This window comes from Bubalus kerabau, chromosome 5 (genome assembly GCF_029407905.1).
Source record: "Bubalus kerabau isolate K-KA32 ecotype Philippines breed swamp buffalo chromosome 5, PCC_UOA_SB_1v2, whole genome shotgun sequence".
NCBI lineage: Eukaryota > Metazoa > Chordata > Mammalia > Artiodactyla > Bovidae > Bubalus > Bubalus kerabau.
The window spans coordinates 131,211,490-131,228,559 of NC_073628.1; the positions used below are offsets into that span (position 1 = coordinate 131,211,490).

General features: G+C 40.7%; 1 protein-coding gene across 1 annotated transcript in view; it reads left to right on the forward strand.

Annotated features, from left to right (window-relative positions):
* Positions 1 to 366: 366 nt before the first annotated feature.
* Positions 367 to 17,070, forward strand: part of CRB1 (crumbs cell polarity complex component 1) — a 222,340-nt gene continuing 205,636 nt past the window's right edge. The window contains exon 1 of the mRNA XM_055583137.1: positions 367 to 1,125. Coding sequence (XP_055439112.1) covers positions 1,039 to 1,125 — 87 coding nt within the window. The 5' untranslated portion in view covers positions 367 to 1,038. The remainder of the gene's footprint in view (positions 1,126 to 17,070) is intronic.

A 17,070-nucleotide genomic window follows, 5' to 3' on the forward strand; every position in this document is an offset into this window, starting at 1 on the left:
AATCCCAGGGCTGATCTCCTTTAGAATGGACTGGTTGGATCTCCTTGCAGTCCAAATAGCATAAGTGTATATAAAAAGTAAGTAAACATATTTGCATTTAACCATTATGATAAAGCAAAAATTCAAGAAATCCCAGCAGATATAAATAGCATGAATAGGATTAGAAGTGGGCCCTAAGTTTATTGTAGACAGTGATTGAGTGAAAGTTGCTCAGTCATGTCCAACTGTTTGTGACCCCATGGACTGACTATACAGCCCATGGAATTCTCCAGGTCAGAATACTGGAGTGGGTAATCTTCCCTTCTCCAGGGGATCTTCCTAACCCAGGATCGAACCCAGGTCTCCTGAATTTCAGGCAGATTCTTTACCAGCTGAGCCACAAGAGAAGCCCAAGAATAGTGGAGTGGATAGCCTATCCCTTCTCTAGTGGATCTTCCCGACCCAGGAATCGGGGTCTCCTGCATTGCAGGCAGATTCTTTACTAACTGAGATAAAACTGCTCCTAAATAATCTCTAGGACTCTGCCCATTTTATCAGTAACAATAATCTGAGTTGTGAGAGTATGTTTATGAAAAGCTGATGTGTCTGTGACTTGTGTTCTAAAGATGAAGGTAAATATACAGCAATATAGGGTGATCCTTTAACAGTTGCCAGATCATAACGACTGTGTGCCAAGACAGTCATCGGAAACTAAACCCTCTGCTAAGAATGGTTTAGGACACCATTCAACAGGCCCTTGGGAGGCAGAGTTGTTCATGGAAGGAAACTAGCACACACAGATTGAGGGGGATGACTCCAGTCCAGCATGAAAAAAATCTGCACCAGGTTTGAAAAATCACCCCATCCCCCTGTGCAAGTAAGATGCTAAGAAGTACAACTGCTCTTGGAATCTGAGTCCTTGTGGTGAGGGAGCTGTTGGAGGGGAAGGGGCAGAGATAACATTCAGGTGAGACTCTGAGATGCTGGCTACCCCCTGAGTCAGGCAGGGCTGGGAGCTGGAGCTGGACAGGGACCAGACCACCAGTAGCAGGTCGGGGCATGCCCTCCAGGACAGCATGGCGCTACGGACAGTTAACCACCGTCTCCTCCTCTGCCTCAGTCTCTCACTGCTCATCTCCATTAAAAGTAAGTCTTTTCCATTTATTGAACTTTTGGCACTTTTCTTGACTTACAAATGTTTCATGAGAATAGTGTGTAGTGTTGCACGTTCTGCAAAATACAAGGCTTTTTTAAAAAGTAAAAAGGATTTGGTGTTAGCAAGCATCTGTGTGTTGAATCAGTGGGACCAGCCAGTGTGAACAGTTTTCAGATTCTATGATTTCCAATAAGTATTTAGATATAGATAATGTTCTTTTTCACCCCTTCGAATGGTGAGCACGAGATTGAAATGGCCACATAGAGAGGTTATTTTGTTGTGTTTATACTTTTATAGAATAAATTTGGCACTTTGATATAGTCTAAAAGGAACTTAATCATAAGCTATACAGCATTTTATCCCCAATGCTGTGTATCTCCACTTTTAAAGAACTTTGTGTTCCAACAGTTTCTCTTACGATGAAGGGGATAGAACCTCAATTTTCCCCAAAGGATAATGGTTCAAAGCATCTATTTTACCAGAGAGGAATGGGCTTCCTTTCTATCGTATGTGCTTCTGTTTTATCTATCATAGTCCACCAACTTCCCCAAATGAAAATAAGAATAATGTTTTCTGGGATAGTCTTGTCAGATATATGGCAGTCTGGAAAATCAGAGGAGACCAACTGCCTCAGCTGTGTGTTTATGCAGGACGGTAGCTACTGAACATTCAAAAGGAAGCAAGCAGAGTGCATGCTCCTCAAAGGGGCTGTGTGATTTGTGTCTGCTGAATCTGAATATCAATAAGGCAAAGCATAGAGCAGCTGCTGTTAAACAAGACAGCTTGGCATTAGCACAGTGTTCTGTAATCTGGGTCACCTGCTGTGGCTGCACCAGCGAGATTGTTACTTACATGGCTTACAGAGAGATTGTTACTTGTATGGCTTACAGCTGAGATTGTTACTTATATGGCTTACAGAGAGATTGTTACTTGTATGGCTTATAGCGAGATTGTTACCTGTATAGTTTACAGCTGAGATTGTTACTGGTGTGGCTTACAGCTGAGATTGTTACTGGTATGGCTTACAGCAAGGTTGTTACTTTGGTTTACAGCTGAGATTGTTACTTGTAAGACTTACAGTGAGATTGTTACTGGTATGGCTTAAAGTGAGATTGTTACTTGTATGGCTTACAGTTGAGAATTTTACTTGTATGGCTTAAAGTGAGATTGTTACTTGTATGGCTTACAGTGAGATTGTTACTTGTATGGCTTACAGCTGGGATTGTTACTTGTATGGCTTACGGTTGAGAATTTTACTTGTATGGTTTACAGCTGAGATTGTTATTGGTATGGTTTACAGTGAGATTGTTACTTGTATGCCTTACAGCTGAGTGTGTAGCAAAGGCTGGGTGGAAACAGGACTAGATGCTATAGCTGAGGCAGCGGAAGGGAGTGGAGAAAAACCAAATGAACAGGAAAGTTGCAACACATACACACACACTCAGGGTTGTTTTTTGCCCAGAGGTGTACTTTTATGCATTGGAGAAGGAAATGGCAACCCACTCCAGTGTTCTTGCCTGGAGAATCCCAGGGATGGCGGAGCCTGGTGGGCTGCCGTCTATGGGGTCGCACAGAGTCGGACACGACTGAAGCAACTCAGCAGCAGCAGCAGCAGCAGTACTTTTGAAAAGAGTTGTTTAGTTATTCATCCTCTTTGAAACTTCGAGTGGGCCCCATGCACTGGGAAACGAGACACAGAAGCTTTGTGTTGAGAAGTGGCGGGGGGCTGGGGGGAATGGAGCAAAAGAAATGCGAAGATAGGTAAAACGTAAAATGAGGTGACTTTACAGTACATTTTATGGCAAAGAACTTCTAATTCCAATTAGGTATAATTCCTAGTGTTTGCTGCATGTAGCTTTTAAGGAGATGAGTGTAGACCTTTTAGAGTACCATCTCTGTTTTCAGGGGTTTCACAGCTGTGTAGCTGTAATGACATACAAATAATTTGTTTTCTGTCTCTTTGAATTGGCGATTTTATTGATAGACTCTAAATAAATACTTTGGAATTACTTGATACATTCTCTAAAACAACATCTTTTATTAGTTAAAAAAACTTGAAGTCTCACTTTAATTTTTAAGCAGGCAAACTCTCAAACTCTGTGTTAATATATTTGCTTTCAAGAGGAGATGACACTGCCTTCTTGGTCCTAATACTTAGTTTAGGCATTTTCTTCCCCCGACTTGAAAACTTTCACAACCTCAGCCTTCTTTTCCACTCTGACTGCTTATGTGACAAATCCTATATTCCATCCATATTAATAAAACAATAGTACATTTGCTGACCTTGCTAAATATTTTATATGTGCTATATTTCATTTAATTCTTCCCAGCTCCCCCATAAGATAGCTATGATTATAACCATCCCTATTGTATAGAGTCAGAAGGCTATACCAGGTGTCTCAGCCTTTGATAGACAACAGAGAGCTGGAATGTTTAAGATGCCACCTCTCAAGTACAGCCCCTGATAATTCATATGTCTGGGTGGGTCCCTGTGAATGTATTGTCAACAAGCTCTCTGTTTCAAACACAGGCGATCACAAGTTCTGCACTATGCAATACATCTTTCCTGAGAACTTTAATCATCAGAGTTGTAAGACATAAGTGTCTCTCTCTCTCTCCTCTAAGAGATTGTTTAGGAGAAAAAATATAAGTAAAATGAGCTTAACGAGCGTTTTTTCCATATGACACACATGACCACATTATCAAGTAGAACCTTTTATTAATTGTCTTACAGCTGAAGCAACAGTGGCACACACAGAGGTTATTTGCTTTCCTGAGGCCACGCTGCCGGGAATGATGGACCTGGGACTAGGGCCGAGAGGTCTGACTCTGGATGCCGTGCTCCTAGCTTGTGTGCTGACTCTCTTGAAGGATAATGCGGCAGCAGTGTGGGGAGCTGGGGCGGTGCTGGGGGGAAGGTAGGTTAGCATGCTGCTCAGAACATCATAAAAACATAGAGAAAATTTTGGTTCTTTGGATCGAATGAATTTATTGAATCAATGTTTTTTTCCTCTTGAACTTTAACAAAAAGTTTTTGAAATGAAAAATGAAGTACATTCTTTTAAATGAAGAGGGAAGAGTCACCCTTGGTTCCATACTGTAATTTTTTCATGAAAGTGGTGCCTCCCTCTCCTTCCAGGGTGTGCTGTTTCTGTTGACCATGCAGTTTCCTACAATTCCATTTCCTTCTGGATGAGGACATGGACATGCAGAGTCTCGGAGCAGAGTTCAGGAAGGGACATTCCCTTCCTCTTCTGTGCAGAGAGACACTCCCCTTTACTCAGAGCTGTGATGAATTTGCGGTTACATGCTGCCAATTGTTTTCCTATTTGTTCCATAGTTTTACAAAACTGGTTATAATACATAACATACGTTGAATTTTAATAATTCAAGAACTATTGTTTTCTGCTTTGATGTGTTAGGAGAGAATTTTAATGTGAAAGTGAAAGTCGCTCAGTCGTGTCTGACTGTTTGTGACCAGGCCAGATTACTGGAGCAGGTAGCCTTTCCCTTATCCAGGGGATCTTCCCAACCCAGGGATCGAACCCAGGTATTCCGCATTGTGGGTGGATTACCACCCACAATGAGCCATCAGGAAGTTTTCTGCTTGTGATGTATTAAGAGAGAATTTTAAGAGTTTTATTTATTTACTTGTTGGCTGCGCTGGTCTTTGTTGCTGTGCAGGCTTTTTCTCTGGTTGTGGTGAGTGGGAAGTTAAGTGATGTGAAAGTCCCTCAGTAGTGTCCAACTCTTTGTGTGTTACCCCTTGGGTATAGTCCATGAAATTCTGCAGACCAGAGTACTGGAGTGGATAGCCTTTCCCTTCTCCAGGGGATCTTCCTACCCAAGGATCGAACCTAGGTCTCCCGCATGGCAGGCGGGTTCTTTACCAGCTGAGTCACAAGGGAAGCCCAGTTGCGGTTGAAGGTTTCTCATTGCGGTGGCTTCTTTTGTTGTGGAGCACAGGCTTTAGGGTGCTCCTGGGACCAGTAGTTGCAACTCGGGGGCTCTAGAGTGCAGGCTCCGTAGTCCTGGCACAAGGGCTTAGTTGCCCTGTGGCGTGTGGGACGTCCCTGGACTGGGGATCGAATCCGAGTCTCTATCATTGGCAGGCACATGGTTTTCCACTGAGCCACCAGGGAAACCCAAGGGAGAATTTTATTGGCATGAGATTTTCATATGGTTCACAGTGTCCATGGGACTCTCTTAAATAATGAGAGCACCTTATAAATGACTCTCTTTGTGACCTTGACACATGAAAAGAAACTACCATATTAGAGCTACTGTGCTTTAGGAAAGTAATTTATAGCTATCTTTCTTGAGTCTTTCATGCATTTGGATCTAAATTGAATATTGTCAATGTAGATTCAACATCTAGTTTAATTTAAAATTGTTTTAACCAGTATTCAAAGTGTGGTCATATTTAACAGTGTATAAGAGAAATGTGCTTTGACAAAACTATTATTAAATTTATTTGAATAACTTCAAAGACTTTGGGATGCCATCCTATCTTCTAGAACCCATCAGCAATGATTAAGTAGATAAATTTGAATTGTTATTTTAAAGAAGTAGCTCAGTTGGTAAAGAATCTGCCTGCAATGTTGGAGACCTGAGTTTGATCCCTGGGTGGGGAAGATCCCCTGGAGAAGGGAAAAAGCATTTTAAAGAATGCTTTCTTTTCAATCTACCTGAAGTATACAGAGCAAATAGAATCTATAAAGATAAAATATGATCGGATTTATTCAATCGTAATAACCCTGGTGGCTGTTATCAAGAAATAATTGAGTTTGCTCAATTGCCTCTCAATGCGGGAGACCCAGGTTTGATCCCTGGGTCAGGAAGATCCCCTGGAGAAGGAAATGGCAACCCACTCCAGTATTCTTGCCTGGAGAATCCCATGCACAGAGTAGCCTGCTGGGTTAATAGTCCATGGGGTCACAAAGAGTTGGACACGACTGAGGGACACACTACCAATGTCAAAGTTTCAACCCACAATCCTGTTGAAATACCTTTATCAATTTGCATGTACTACTTATGTGACTTTCCTTTTGTTTTTATTCTTTTTTAAAAAACATGTTAATTAGAGGATAATTGCTTTAAAATGAGTTGGTTTCTGTTTGTATTTTGACACTTGCTTGTTTCCCTGCGTGCGTGCTCAGTAGTGTCCAACTCTTTGTAATCCTCTGTCCATGGGATTTTCCAGGAAAGAATACTGGAGTGAGTTGGCATTTCCTACTCCAGGAGCTCTTCCCAACCCGGGGATTGAACCTGCGGTCACATGCGGCCCCTGCATTGAGAGGCGGATTCTTTCTAACCGAGCCATCAGGGAAGCCCTGCGTGTTTCCTTTGGATAGCACCTTTTCCCCCAGCACCTTCTGTGTGATTGTTTTCTGCATTTCTTTGCTGTCCTGATCAACTTTCCTTCCTGGGATCTTTGTATACAATAGAGTTCACTCTTCTTTCTCTACAGTTCTCTAGGTTTTTAAAATGCTCTATTACAACATAATACAGAACAGTTTCCCTACTCTGTGAGTCCCCTTTCTCACCCTCCCTTTCTGCTCTCACCCTCTGGACAGTCTCTGATCATTTTACTCTTCCTGTGTGCGTGGCTGCTAAGTTGCTTCAGTCATGTCCTATTCTTTGTGAACCCGTGGACTGTAGCCCGCCAGGCTCCTCTGTCCATGGGATTCTCTAGGCAAGAATACAGGAGTGGGTTGCCATTCCCTTCTCCAGGGGATCTTACTATCTCTATAGTTTTGTCTTTTACAGGATGGTATATAATTGGAAGCATAAAATGTGTAACCTTTTCAGACTATTTTCTTTCAAGTAGCTATATTCATTGAAGGGTTCTCCATGATGTTCTGTGACTTGAATACCTCATTTCTTTTTATCCCTGGATAATATCCCATTATGTTGATGTACCACATTTTGTTTATTCACCTATTAGAGGTCATCTTGGCTGCTTCCAATCTTGGGCTATGGTCTTAGTTTCCTACGTAAGCTGTAGCCAAGTGCCAGAAACGGTGCGGCTCAGCCAGAAATCCATTCTCTCCTGGTTCTAGAGGCTGGAAGTCTCAAGTAAGGGCATCAGCAGGGCCTCTGCTCCCTCCGAGACTCTGGGTCAAATCCTTCCGTGCCTCTTCCCAGCGTCTGGTGGTGGTGATCTTCAAGCCCTGGCCTTCCTTGTTCCGCAGCTGCATCACTCCATGCTCCACCTCTGTGATTACATGGTGTGCGCCCTGTGTCTGTCTGTGTCTCTTCTGTCCCTCTTACAAGAACATCAGGCACATTGGGTTCGGGCCCATCCTAATGACCACATCTTAACACGTGTGCATTCCTGAAGACCTTGTAAAGTGTGCAGGACACAAGCACCAGGGGTTAGAACTTCATGATTTTGCCGTAACAGTGAAATCAGAGGAAGGAATGGACTCAGTCATCTAGAACCAGGTCCTATTTGCTGATACTGTTAACACCTTTTATGAGTCTTGTAGAGTTTTCTTCCCAATTTAATAAAAAGCAGTGATTCCTCCAGAGTTTTCCAGCAATGTGTTAGGCGTGTTGTCATATATTCCCTAGCCTTCTCTTTGTTCTCAGAAAAGTTCTACTGCACGGAGAACTCAAACCAGTATACTTAGAATAATAACAGGATGGGACCAAAATATAAGAAAAGACATAGCAGTAGAAATGAGCTTGCCTATCCAGAGCTGAAATGTTTTAACTGAAGCAAAAAGCGTATTAGCTCTATAGGGAAATGAAGGTAAAACTAGTTATCCCTAGCCTGGAGATGTGTGTGTTAGTCATTCAGTCGTGTCTGACTCTTTGTGACCCCACTGGGCTCCTCAGTCCATGGAATTCTCCAGGCAAGAATACTGGAGTTGGTAACCATTCCCTTCTCCAGGGGATCTTTCCGATCCAGAAATTGAACCCAGGTCTGCTGCATTGCAGGCGGATTCTTTACCATCTGGGACACCAGAGAACAGGATGATTCAGTTGAGTTGAGTTCAGTTCAGTTGCTCAGTCGTGTCCCACTCCTTGTGACCCCATGGACTGCAGCACGCCAGGCTTCCCTGTCCATCACCAACTCCAGGAACTTGCTCAGACTCATGTCCATTGAGTTGGTGATGCCATCCAACCATCTCATCCTCTGTCACCCCCTTATCCTCCTGCCCCCAATCCCTCCCAGCATCAGGGTCTTTTCCAATGAGTCAGTTCTTCCCATTAGGTGGCCAAAGTATTGAAGTTTCAGCTTCAGCATCAGTCCTTCCAATGAATATTCAGGACTGATTTCCTTTAGGATGGACTGGTTGGATCAGTTCTTCGGTGCTCAGCTTTCTTTATGTTCCAACTCTCTCTTTCTTTATGTTCCAACTCTCACATCCATACTGGAAAAACCATAGCTTTGTCTAGGCAGACCATGGTTGGTCAGGATGATAAATATTTAAATGTTCACTATTCAATCATTTCTTCATTGACTCCTTTATTCAACAGGTATTTAATGTCTATATGTTTGCTACTGCTCATTTTATAGTTGTGAACAAGACGACCACAATCCTTGCTAATGTGTTTATATTTAAATGGGGTGAGATAGACAAAACACAAGTACAATATGTAACTTTAAGCTGGCAATAGTGCTTTGGAGAAAGCAACAGAGCAAGTGAGCCATGAAGCTATGTGGGTGGAAACCATTTTGGCAAAGAAAACAACAGCTCTTAGTCCCGCGGGAGGGGCATGCCCAGAGTTTTTGAGGCATCACGAGGCGAGCGGTGTTGTTGGAGCAGATTAAGCAAGATGAGAGCCAAGTAGAAGAAGTATCATGGGTTTGTTATCCATACCTGAATCCTACAAAGTAGCTATTATTAAGACACCTAGGATCATGATAGCTTATGTGATATACTTAAAAGACAACTACAGAGTGACAACTGAGATTTAATCCCAGGTCTGTCAGATTCCAAGCCTCCTACCAACTCACAAAAGCCAAGAGGCAAACACTCAGGGATTTTGCAAGAGAGTTATTAAACTGTTGGCTCCAATGAGCAATGGTGGAGGTAACTGGCATCAGAGAAATTGGCAAACACTACAAATCAGGGTTATATTTTTTTTTAATGAGTGCTAGATAACTGAGTATCCATTTCACCTTTAAAAGTTTTCCAAATTAAAACTGTTTATAGTGTCAACTGCTATCCACCCCCATGACTAATATCCGCAGAAATGAGACTTACTCATATGTAACCTAGATTAACCTTCCTGTGGTCTTTTTGGTTCTTCACATAATTATCCTGATAATTGCCAAATGAATGATTCTTTTCTCTGAATCCAAAATTCTTTGATTCTTAAAATTAGGCAAATTGGTGAGAGCAGAGTGCTAATGAGGATGGGTTTGTGGTCCGATCTGTATGATTCTGTCTGCTTCCCACGGAGACCAAGTGGATACAAGTACTGGTCAGTCTAATCAGCTGGCCTCAAGTTTGTTGCTTTGAACACAAAGAAAGAAAATGGAAATAGCACTTAGCAAATAAAGCAGTGCTATTGGAAAACCAGTTGTGAGTTAGCAGCAATAACTTTTTTTTAAATTTTATTTTATTTTTAAATTTTACATAATTGTATTAGTTTTGCCAAATATCAAAATGAGTCCACCACAGGTATACATGTGTTCCCCATCCTGAACCCTCCTCCCTCCTCCCTCCCCATACCATCCCTCTGGGTCGTCCCAGTGCACCAGCCCCAAGCATCCAGTATCGTGCATCGAACCTGGACTGGCAACTCGTTTCATACATGATATTTTACATGTTTCAATGCCATTCTCCCAAATCTTCCCACCCTCTCCCTCTCCCACAGAGTCCATAAGACTGTTCTATACATCAGTGTCTCTTTTGCTGTCTCGTACACAGGGTTATTGTTACCATCTTTCTAAATTCCATATATATGCGTTAGTATACTGTATTGGTGTTTTTCTTTCTGGCTTACTTCACTCTGTATAATAAGCTCCAGTTTCATCCACCTCATTAGAACTGATTCAAATGTATTCTTTTTAATGGCTGAGTAATACTCCATTGTGTATATGTACCACAGCTTTCTTATCCATTCATCTGCTGATGGACATCTAGGTTGCTTCCATGTCCTGGATATTATAAACAGTGCTGCGATGAACATTGGGGTACACGTGTCTCTTTCCCTTCTGGTTTCCTCAGTGTGTATGCCCAGCAGTGGGATTGCTGGATCATAAGGCAGTTCTATTTCCAGTTTTTTAAGGAATCTCCACACTGTTCTCCATAGTGGCTGTACTAGTTTGCATTCCCACCAACAGTGTAAGAGGGTTCCCTTTTCTCCACACCCTCTCCAGCATTTTTTACTTGTAGACTTTTGGATCGCAGCCATTCTGACTGGTGTGAAATGGTACCTCATCGTGGTTTTGATTTGCATTTCTCTGATAATGAGTGATGTTGAGCATCTTTTCATGTGTTTGTTAGCCATCTGTATGTCTTCTTTGGAGAAATGTCTATTTAGTTCTTTGGCCCATTTTTTGATTGGGTCATTTATTTTTCTGGAGTTGAGCTGTAGGAGTTGCTTGTATATTCTGGAGATTAGTTGTTTGTCAGTTGCTTCATTTGCTATTATCTTCTCCCATTCTGAAGGCTGTCTTTTCACCTTGCTAATAGTTTCCTTTGATGTGCAGAAGCTTTTAAGGTTAATTAGGTCCCATTTGTTTATTTTTGCTTTTATTTCCAATATTCTGGGAGGTGGGTCATAGAGGATCCTGCTGTGATGTATGTCAGAGAGTGTTTTGCCTATGTTCTCCTCTAGGAGTTTTATAGTTTCTGGCCTTACGTTTAGATCTTTAATCCATTTTGAGTTTATTTTTGTGTATGGTGTTAGAAAGTGTTCTAGTTTCATTCTTTTACAAGTGGTTGACCAGATTTCCCAGCACCACTTGTTAAAGAGATTGTCTTTAATCCATTGTATATTCTTGCCTCCTTTGTCAAAGATAAGGTGTCCATATGTGCGTGGATTTATCTCTGGGCTTTCTATTTTGTTCCATTGATCTATATTTCTGTCTTTGTGCCAGTACCATACTGTCTTGATAACTGTGGCTTTGTAGTAGAGCCTGAAGTCAGGTAGGTTGATTCCTCCAGTTCCATTCTTCTTTCTCAAGATTGCTTTGGCTATTCGAGGTTTTTTGTATTTCCATACAAATTGTGAAATTATTTGTTCTAGCTCCATGAAGAATACTGTTGGTAGCTTGATAGGGATTGCATTGAATCTATAAATTGCTTTGGGTAGTATACTCATTTTCACTATATTGATTCTTCCAATCCATGAACATGGTATATTTCTCCATCTGTTAGTGTCCTCTTTGATTTCTTTCACCAGTGTTTTATAGTTTTCTATATATAGGTCTTTAGTTTCTTTAGGTAGATATATTCCTAAGTATTTTATTCTTTCCGTTGCAATGGTGCAATAACTTTTTTATACAAGGAATTCATTATTCTGATTTCGTACCTGTCTATAATTTTAGTGATCCTTCCTTTTAATGTAGCTGAAGAACAAATATTTATATATTCAGCATCAATTTTTAAATAAGTAGAGTCAGGATGTTCAGATTTGGGCCCTGGCCAACGTTGGTTAATTGTACATCTGTAAATGCACCATTTACACTCTCTGATTTCTCATTTGTAGAATGAGGGGGGTGATTATATAATTACCAGATTCCTGTGAGATCTACATTTTTTGATTCCATGATTATTCTAAGTAATGGAATCATAGGGGGCTTGGATCAATAGTGTTTTTATTTTTTTAATTATTATTTTTTATTTGAGTACAGATGATTTACAATGTTGTTAGTTTCTGCTGTACAGCAGTGGTAATCAGTTATACCTATACATTATCCACTCTTTTTTAGATTCTGTTCCCACATAGGTAATTACAGAGTATTGAATAAAATTCCCTGTGCTATGTACTATGTTCTTATTAGTTATCTTTCATATATAGTAGTATGTATATGTCAACCCCAACCCCTAGTTTATCTCTCCCCATCTTTCTCCCCTTGGCATCCATAAGATTTTTTTTTTCTACATTTGTGACTCAATTTCTGTTTTATGTAAATAGGTTCATTTGTAGCATTCTTTAAATATTCCACCTATAAGCAATATCATTGATATGTGTCTTTCTCTGTCAGACTTACTTCACTCAGTATGACAATCTCTAGGTCTATTCATGTTGCTATAAATGGCATTATTACCCTTTTTGTTGTGGCTGAGTAATATTCCACTGTGTATATGTACCACATCTTCTTTATCCATTCATCTTTCAATGGATATTTAGGTTGCTTCCATGTCTTGGCTATTGTAAATAGTTCTTAAATGAACACCGGGGTCCATGTGTCCTTTTGAATCATGGTTTTCTCTGGACATGCCCAGGAATGGGATTCCTGTATCATACGGTAGCTCTGTTTTTAGTTTTTAAAGGAATGTCCATATTGTTCTCCATCATGGCTGTGCCAATTAACATTCCCACTTACAGTGTAGGAGGGTTCTCTTCTCTCCACACCCTCTCCAGCATTTATTGTTTGTAGATTTGTTTGATGATGGCCATTTGATGTAAAGTGACACCTCATTGTAGTTTTGATTTGTGTGTTTTTAGTTGCTCAGTCGTGCCCCACTCTTTGTGACCCCATGGACTGCAGCCCACCAGGCTCCTCTGTCCATGGGATTCTCCAGGCAAGAATCCTGGAGAGATCGCCTTGTCCTCCTCCAGGTGATCTTCCCAAACTGGGGATCGAACCCAGGTCTCTCATGGAGTCAGTAAAGAATCTGCCTGCAATTCGGAAGTTTTAACTTACATTTATACCAGTGAAGTTTTGATTTACATTTCTCTAATAATTAGTGATTTTGGGCATCTTTTAATGTGCTTCTTGGCCAACTATATGTGTTCTTCAGAGAAATGTCTGTTTAGATATTCTGCCAATTTATTGATTGGGCTGTTTGGAGGTTTTTTTTTTTTTAATATGGGGCTGCATAAATTGTTTCTGTATTTGGGGGATTAATGCTATGTCAGTCACCTCATTTGCAAATATTTTCTCCCATTCTATGAGTTGTTCCTTTTGTTAATGATTTCCTTTGCTGTGGGAAAGCTTTTAAGTTTCATTAGGTCCCGTTTGTTTATTTTTGTTTTTATTTTAATCACTCTTGGAGATAGATCAAAAAAGATCTTGTGATTTATGTCAGTATTCTGCCTATGTTTTCCTCTAAGAATTTTTTAGTATCCAGTCTTATGTTTAGGCCTTTAATCCATTTTGAGTTTATTTTTGTGTATGGTGTTAGAGAATGTAGTGATTTCACTCTTTTACATGCAGCTGTCCAGTTTTCCCAGCACCACTTATTGAAGAGACTGTCTTTGCTTTGTCGTCGGTTAGGAGACCATAGGTATGTGGGTTTCTCCCTGAACTTTCTATCCTGTTTCGTAGCATTTTCCACAGAATTTGAACAAAAAATTTTACAATTTGTACGGAAACACAAATTGGGGTCTTTGGAAAAGAGCTGGAGGAATCAGACTCCCTGACTTCAGACGATAATCAAAACAGTATGGTACTGGCACAAATACAGAAATATATACCAAGTGTTTTTTAGTAGCCTCACCTTATATGAGGCAGCTTTCATTAGATTATATTGTAATGATCAAACTCAACATCAGTTTACAACAACAAAAGTTTCTGTTTTGTTCCTCATCACGTCTTGGGGCAGGCTCACTGAACCTCTGCTTCATGTGTCCTCATCTGGGCACAGGCCAGAAAGGGAGTCCCTTTTTAGAACTGGTGTTTTTACAGCAGAGGGAAAGAGTGGTGCTAGAACCACATCACAGCTTCAGCACATACATGACCTGTGTCACTCTGGGTCATATTTAATTCATCAAGGCAGGTCATATGACTAAGCCTGATGTTATTGGACTCAGGATATATTAAAGCAGAGAATATTTAAAACAAATAGTGTGGTCTGTTTCACTTTTCCTTTGTTTCCAACTTCCAGAGGGCAATCTCTAGACAAATTTATTTTAATAACTATTGTTGTTGTTTAGCCGCTAAATCATGTCTGACTCTTTTGCAACCCCATGACTGTAGCCCACCAGGCTCTCCTGTTCTTGGGATTTTCCAACCAAGAATCCTGGAATAGATGGCCATTTCCTTCCCTGGGGGATCTTCCTGACCCAGGGATTGAACCCATGTCTTCTGCATTGCAGGCAGATTCTTTATCACCGAGCCACCATTAAGGATGAATATTAAAAATTTGCTGACATTGACAAACATTTCAACAAATATTTATTAAGTAATTAATACAAGCAAGATATTGACCATGGAAAAGATCATTGTTCTCTAGGCAAATCTACATTAATGGTGTAGATATATATACATATATATATATGTGTGTGTGTATATATATAGTAAGAGAGAGAGAGAGAGAGAGAGGCTGTTTACACATTGTTCTAAGAATCCTATAGAAGAAATGGAGTAGCCCTCATAGTCAACAAAAGACTCTAAAATGCAGTGCTTGGGTGCAATCTCAAAAATGACAGAATGATCTCTGTTGGCTTCCAAGACAAACCATTCATATCACAGTAATTCAAGTCTATGCCCCAATCACTAATGCCAAATAAGCTGAAGTTGAACCATTCTATGAAGACCTACAAGAACTTCTAGAACAAACACCAAAGAAAGATGTCCTTTTCATCATAGGGGACTGTAATGCAAAAGTAGGAAGTCAAGAGATACCTGGAGTAACAGGCAAATTTGGCCTTGGAGTACAGAATGAAGCAGGGCAAAGGCTAACAGAGTTTTGCCAAGCGAATGCACTGGTCATAACAAACACCCTCTTCCAACAACATAAGAGAAGACTCTACAAGTGGACATCACCAGATGGTCAAAATCGAAATCAAGTTGATTTATTCTTTGCAGCCAAAAATGGAGAAGCTCTATACAGTCAGCAAAAACAAGACTGGAAGCTGACTGTGGCTCAGATCATGAACTCCTTATTGCCAAATTCAGACTTAAATTGAAGAAAGTAGGGGAAACCCCTAGACCTTTCAGGTATGACCTAAATAAAATCCCTTACAATTATACAGTGGAAGTGAGAAATAAATTCAAGGGATTAGATCTGATAGACAGAGTGCCTGAAGTACTATGGAGTTTCGTGATATTGTACAGGAGGCAGGGATCAAGACCATCCCCAAGAAAAAGAAATGCAAAAAGACAAAAAGGTTGTCTGAGGAGGCCTTACAAATAGCTGAGAAAAGAAGAGATACTAAAAGCAAAGGAGAAAAGGAAAGATATACCCATATAAATGCAAAGTTACAAAGAATAGCAAGGAGAGATAAGAAAGCATTCCTCAGTAATAAATGCAAAGAAATAGAGGAAAATAATAGAATGGGGAAAGACTAGAGATCTCTTCAAGAAAATTAGAATTACTAAGGGAATATGTCATACAAAGATGGGCACTATAAAGGACAGAAATGGTATGGGCCTCACAGAAGCAGAAGATACTAAGAGGTGGCAAGAATACACAGAACTATATAAAAAAGATCTTCATGACCCAGATAACCATGATGGTGTGATCATTCAACTAGAGCCAGACATCCTTGAGTGTGAAGTCAGGTAGGCCTTAGGAAGCATCACTACAAGCAAAGCTAGTGGAGGTGATGGAATTCCAGTTGAGCTATTCCAAATCCTAAAAGATGATGCTATGAAAGTGCTGCACTCAATATACCAGCAAATTTGGAAAACTCAGCAGTGGACACAGAACTGGAAAAGGACAGTTTTCATTCTAATCCCAAAGAAAGGCAATGCCAAAGAATGCTCAAACTACTGCACAGTTGCACTCATCTCAGATGCTAGCAAAGTAATGCTCAAAATTCTGCAAGCCAGGCTTCAACAGTATGTGAACCATGAACTTCCAGATGTTCAAGCTGGATTTAGAAAAGGCAGAGAACCAGAGATCAAATTGCCATCAGCTGGATCATCAAGAAAACAAGAGCATTCCAGAAAAACATCTTACTTCTGCTTTATTAACTAGGCCAAAGCCTTTGATTGTGTGGATCACAATAAACTGTGGAAAATTCTGAAAGAGATGGGAATACCAGACCACCTGACCTGCCTCCTGAGAAATCTGTATTCAGGTCAGGAAGCAATAGTTAGAACTGTATGTGGAACAACAGACTGGTTCCAAATCGGGAAAGGAGTATGTCAAAGCTGTGTGTTGTCACCCTGCTTATTTAACCTATATGCAGAGTACATCTTGAGAAATGCTGGGCTGGATGAAGCATAAGCTGGAATCAAGATTGTCAAGAGAAATATCAATAACCTCAGATATGCAGATGACACCACCCTTATGGCAGAAAGTAAAAAAGAACTAAAGAGCCTTTTGATGAAAGTGAAAGAGGAGAGTGAAAATGTTGGCTTAAAAGTCAACATTCAGAAGACTAAGATCATGGCATCTGGCCCCATCACTTCGTGGCAAAGAGATGGGGAAACAATGGAAACAGTGAGAGACTTTATTTTTGGGGGGTCCACAATCACTGCAGATGTTGACTGCAGCCATGAAATTATAACATGCTTACTCCTTGGGGCTTCCCTGGTGGCTCAGACGGTAAAGTGTCTGCCTGCAATGTGGGAGACCTAGGTTCCATCCCTGGGTTGGGAAGATCCCTGGAGAAGGAAATGGCAACCCACTCCAGTATTCTTGCCTGGAAAATTCCATGGATGGAGGAGCCTGATGGGCTACAGTCCATGGGGTTGAACATGACTGAGCGACTTCACTTTACTACTCCTTGGAAGAAAAGCTATGATCAACCTAGACAGCACAGCATAATAAAAAGCAGAGACATTACTTTGCCAACACAGATCCGTCTAATCAAGACTATGGTTTTTCCTGTGGTCATGTATGGATGTGAGA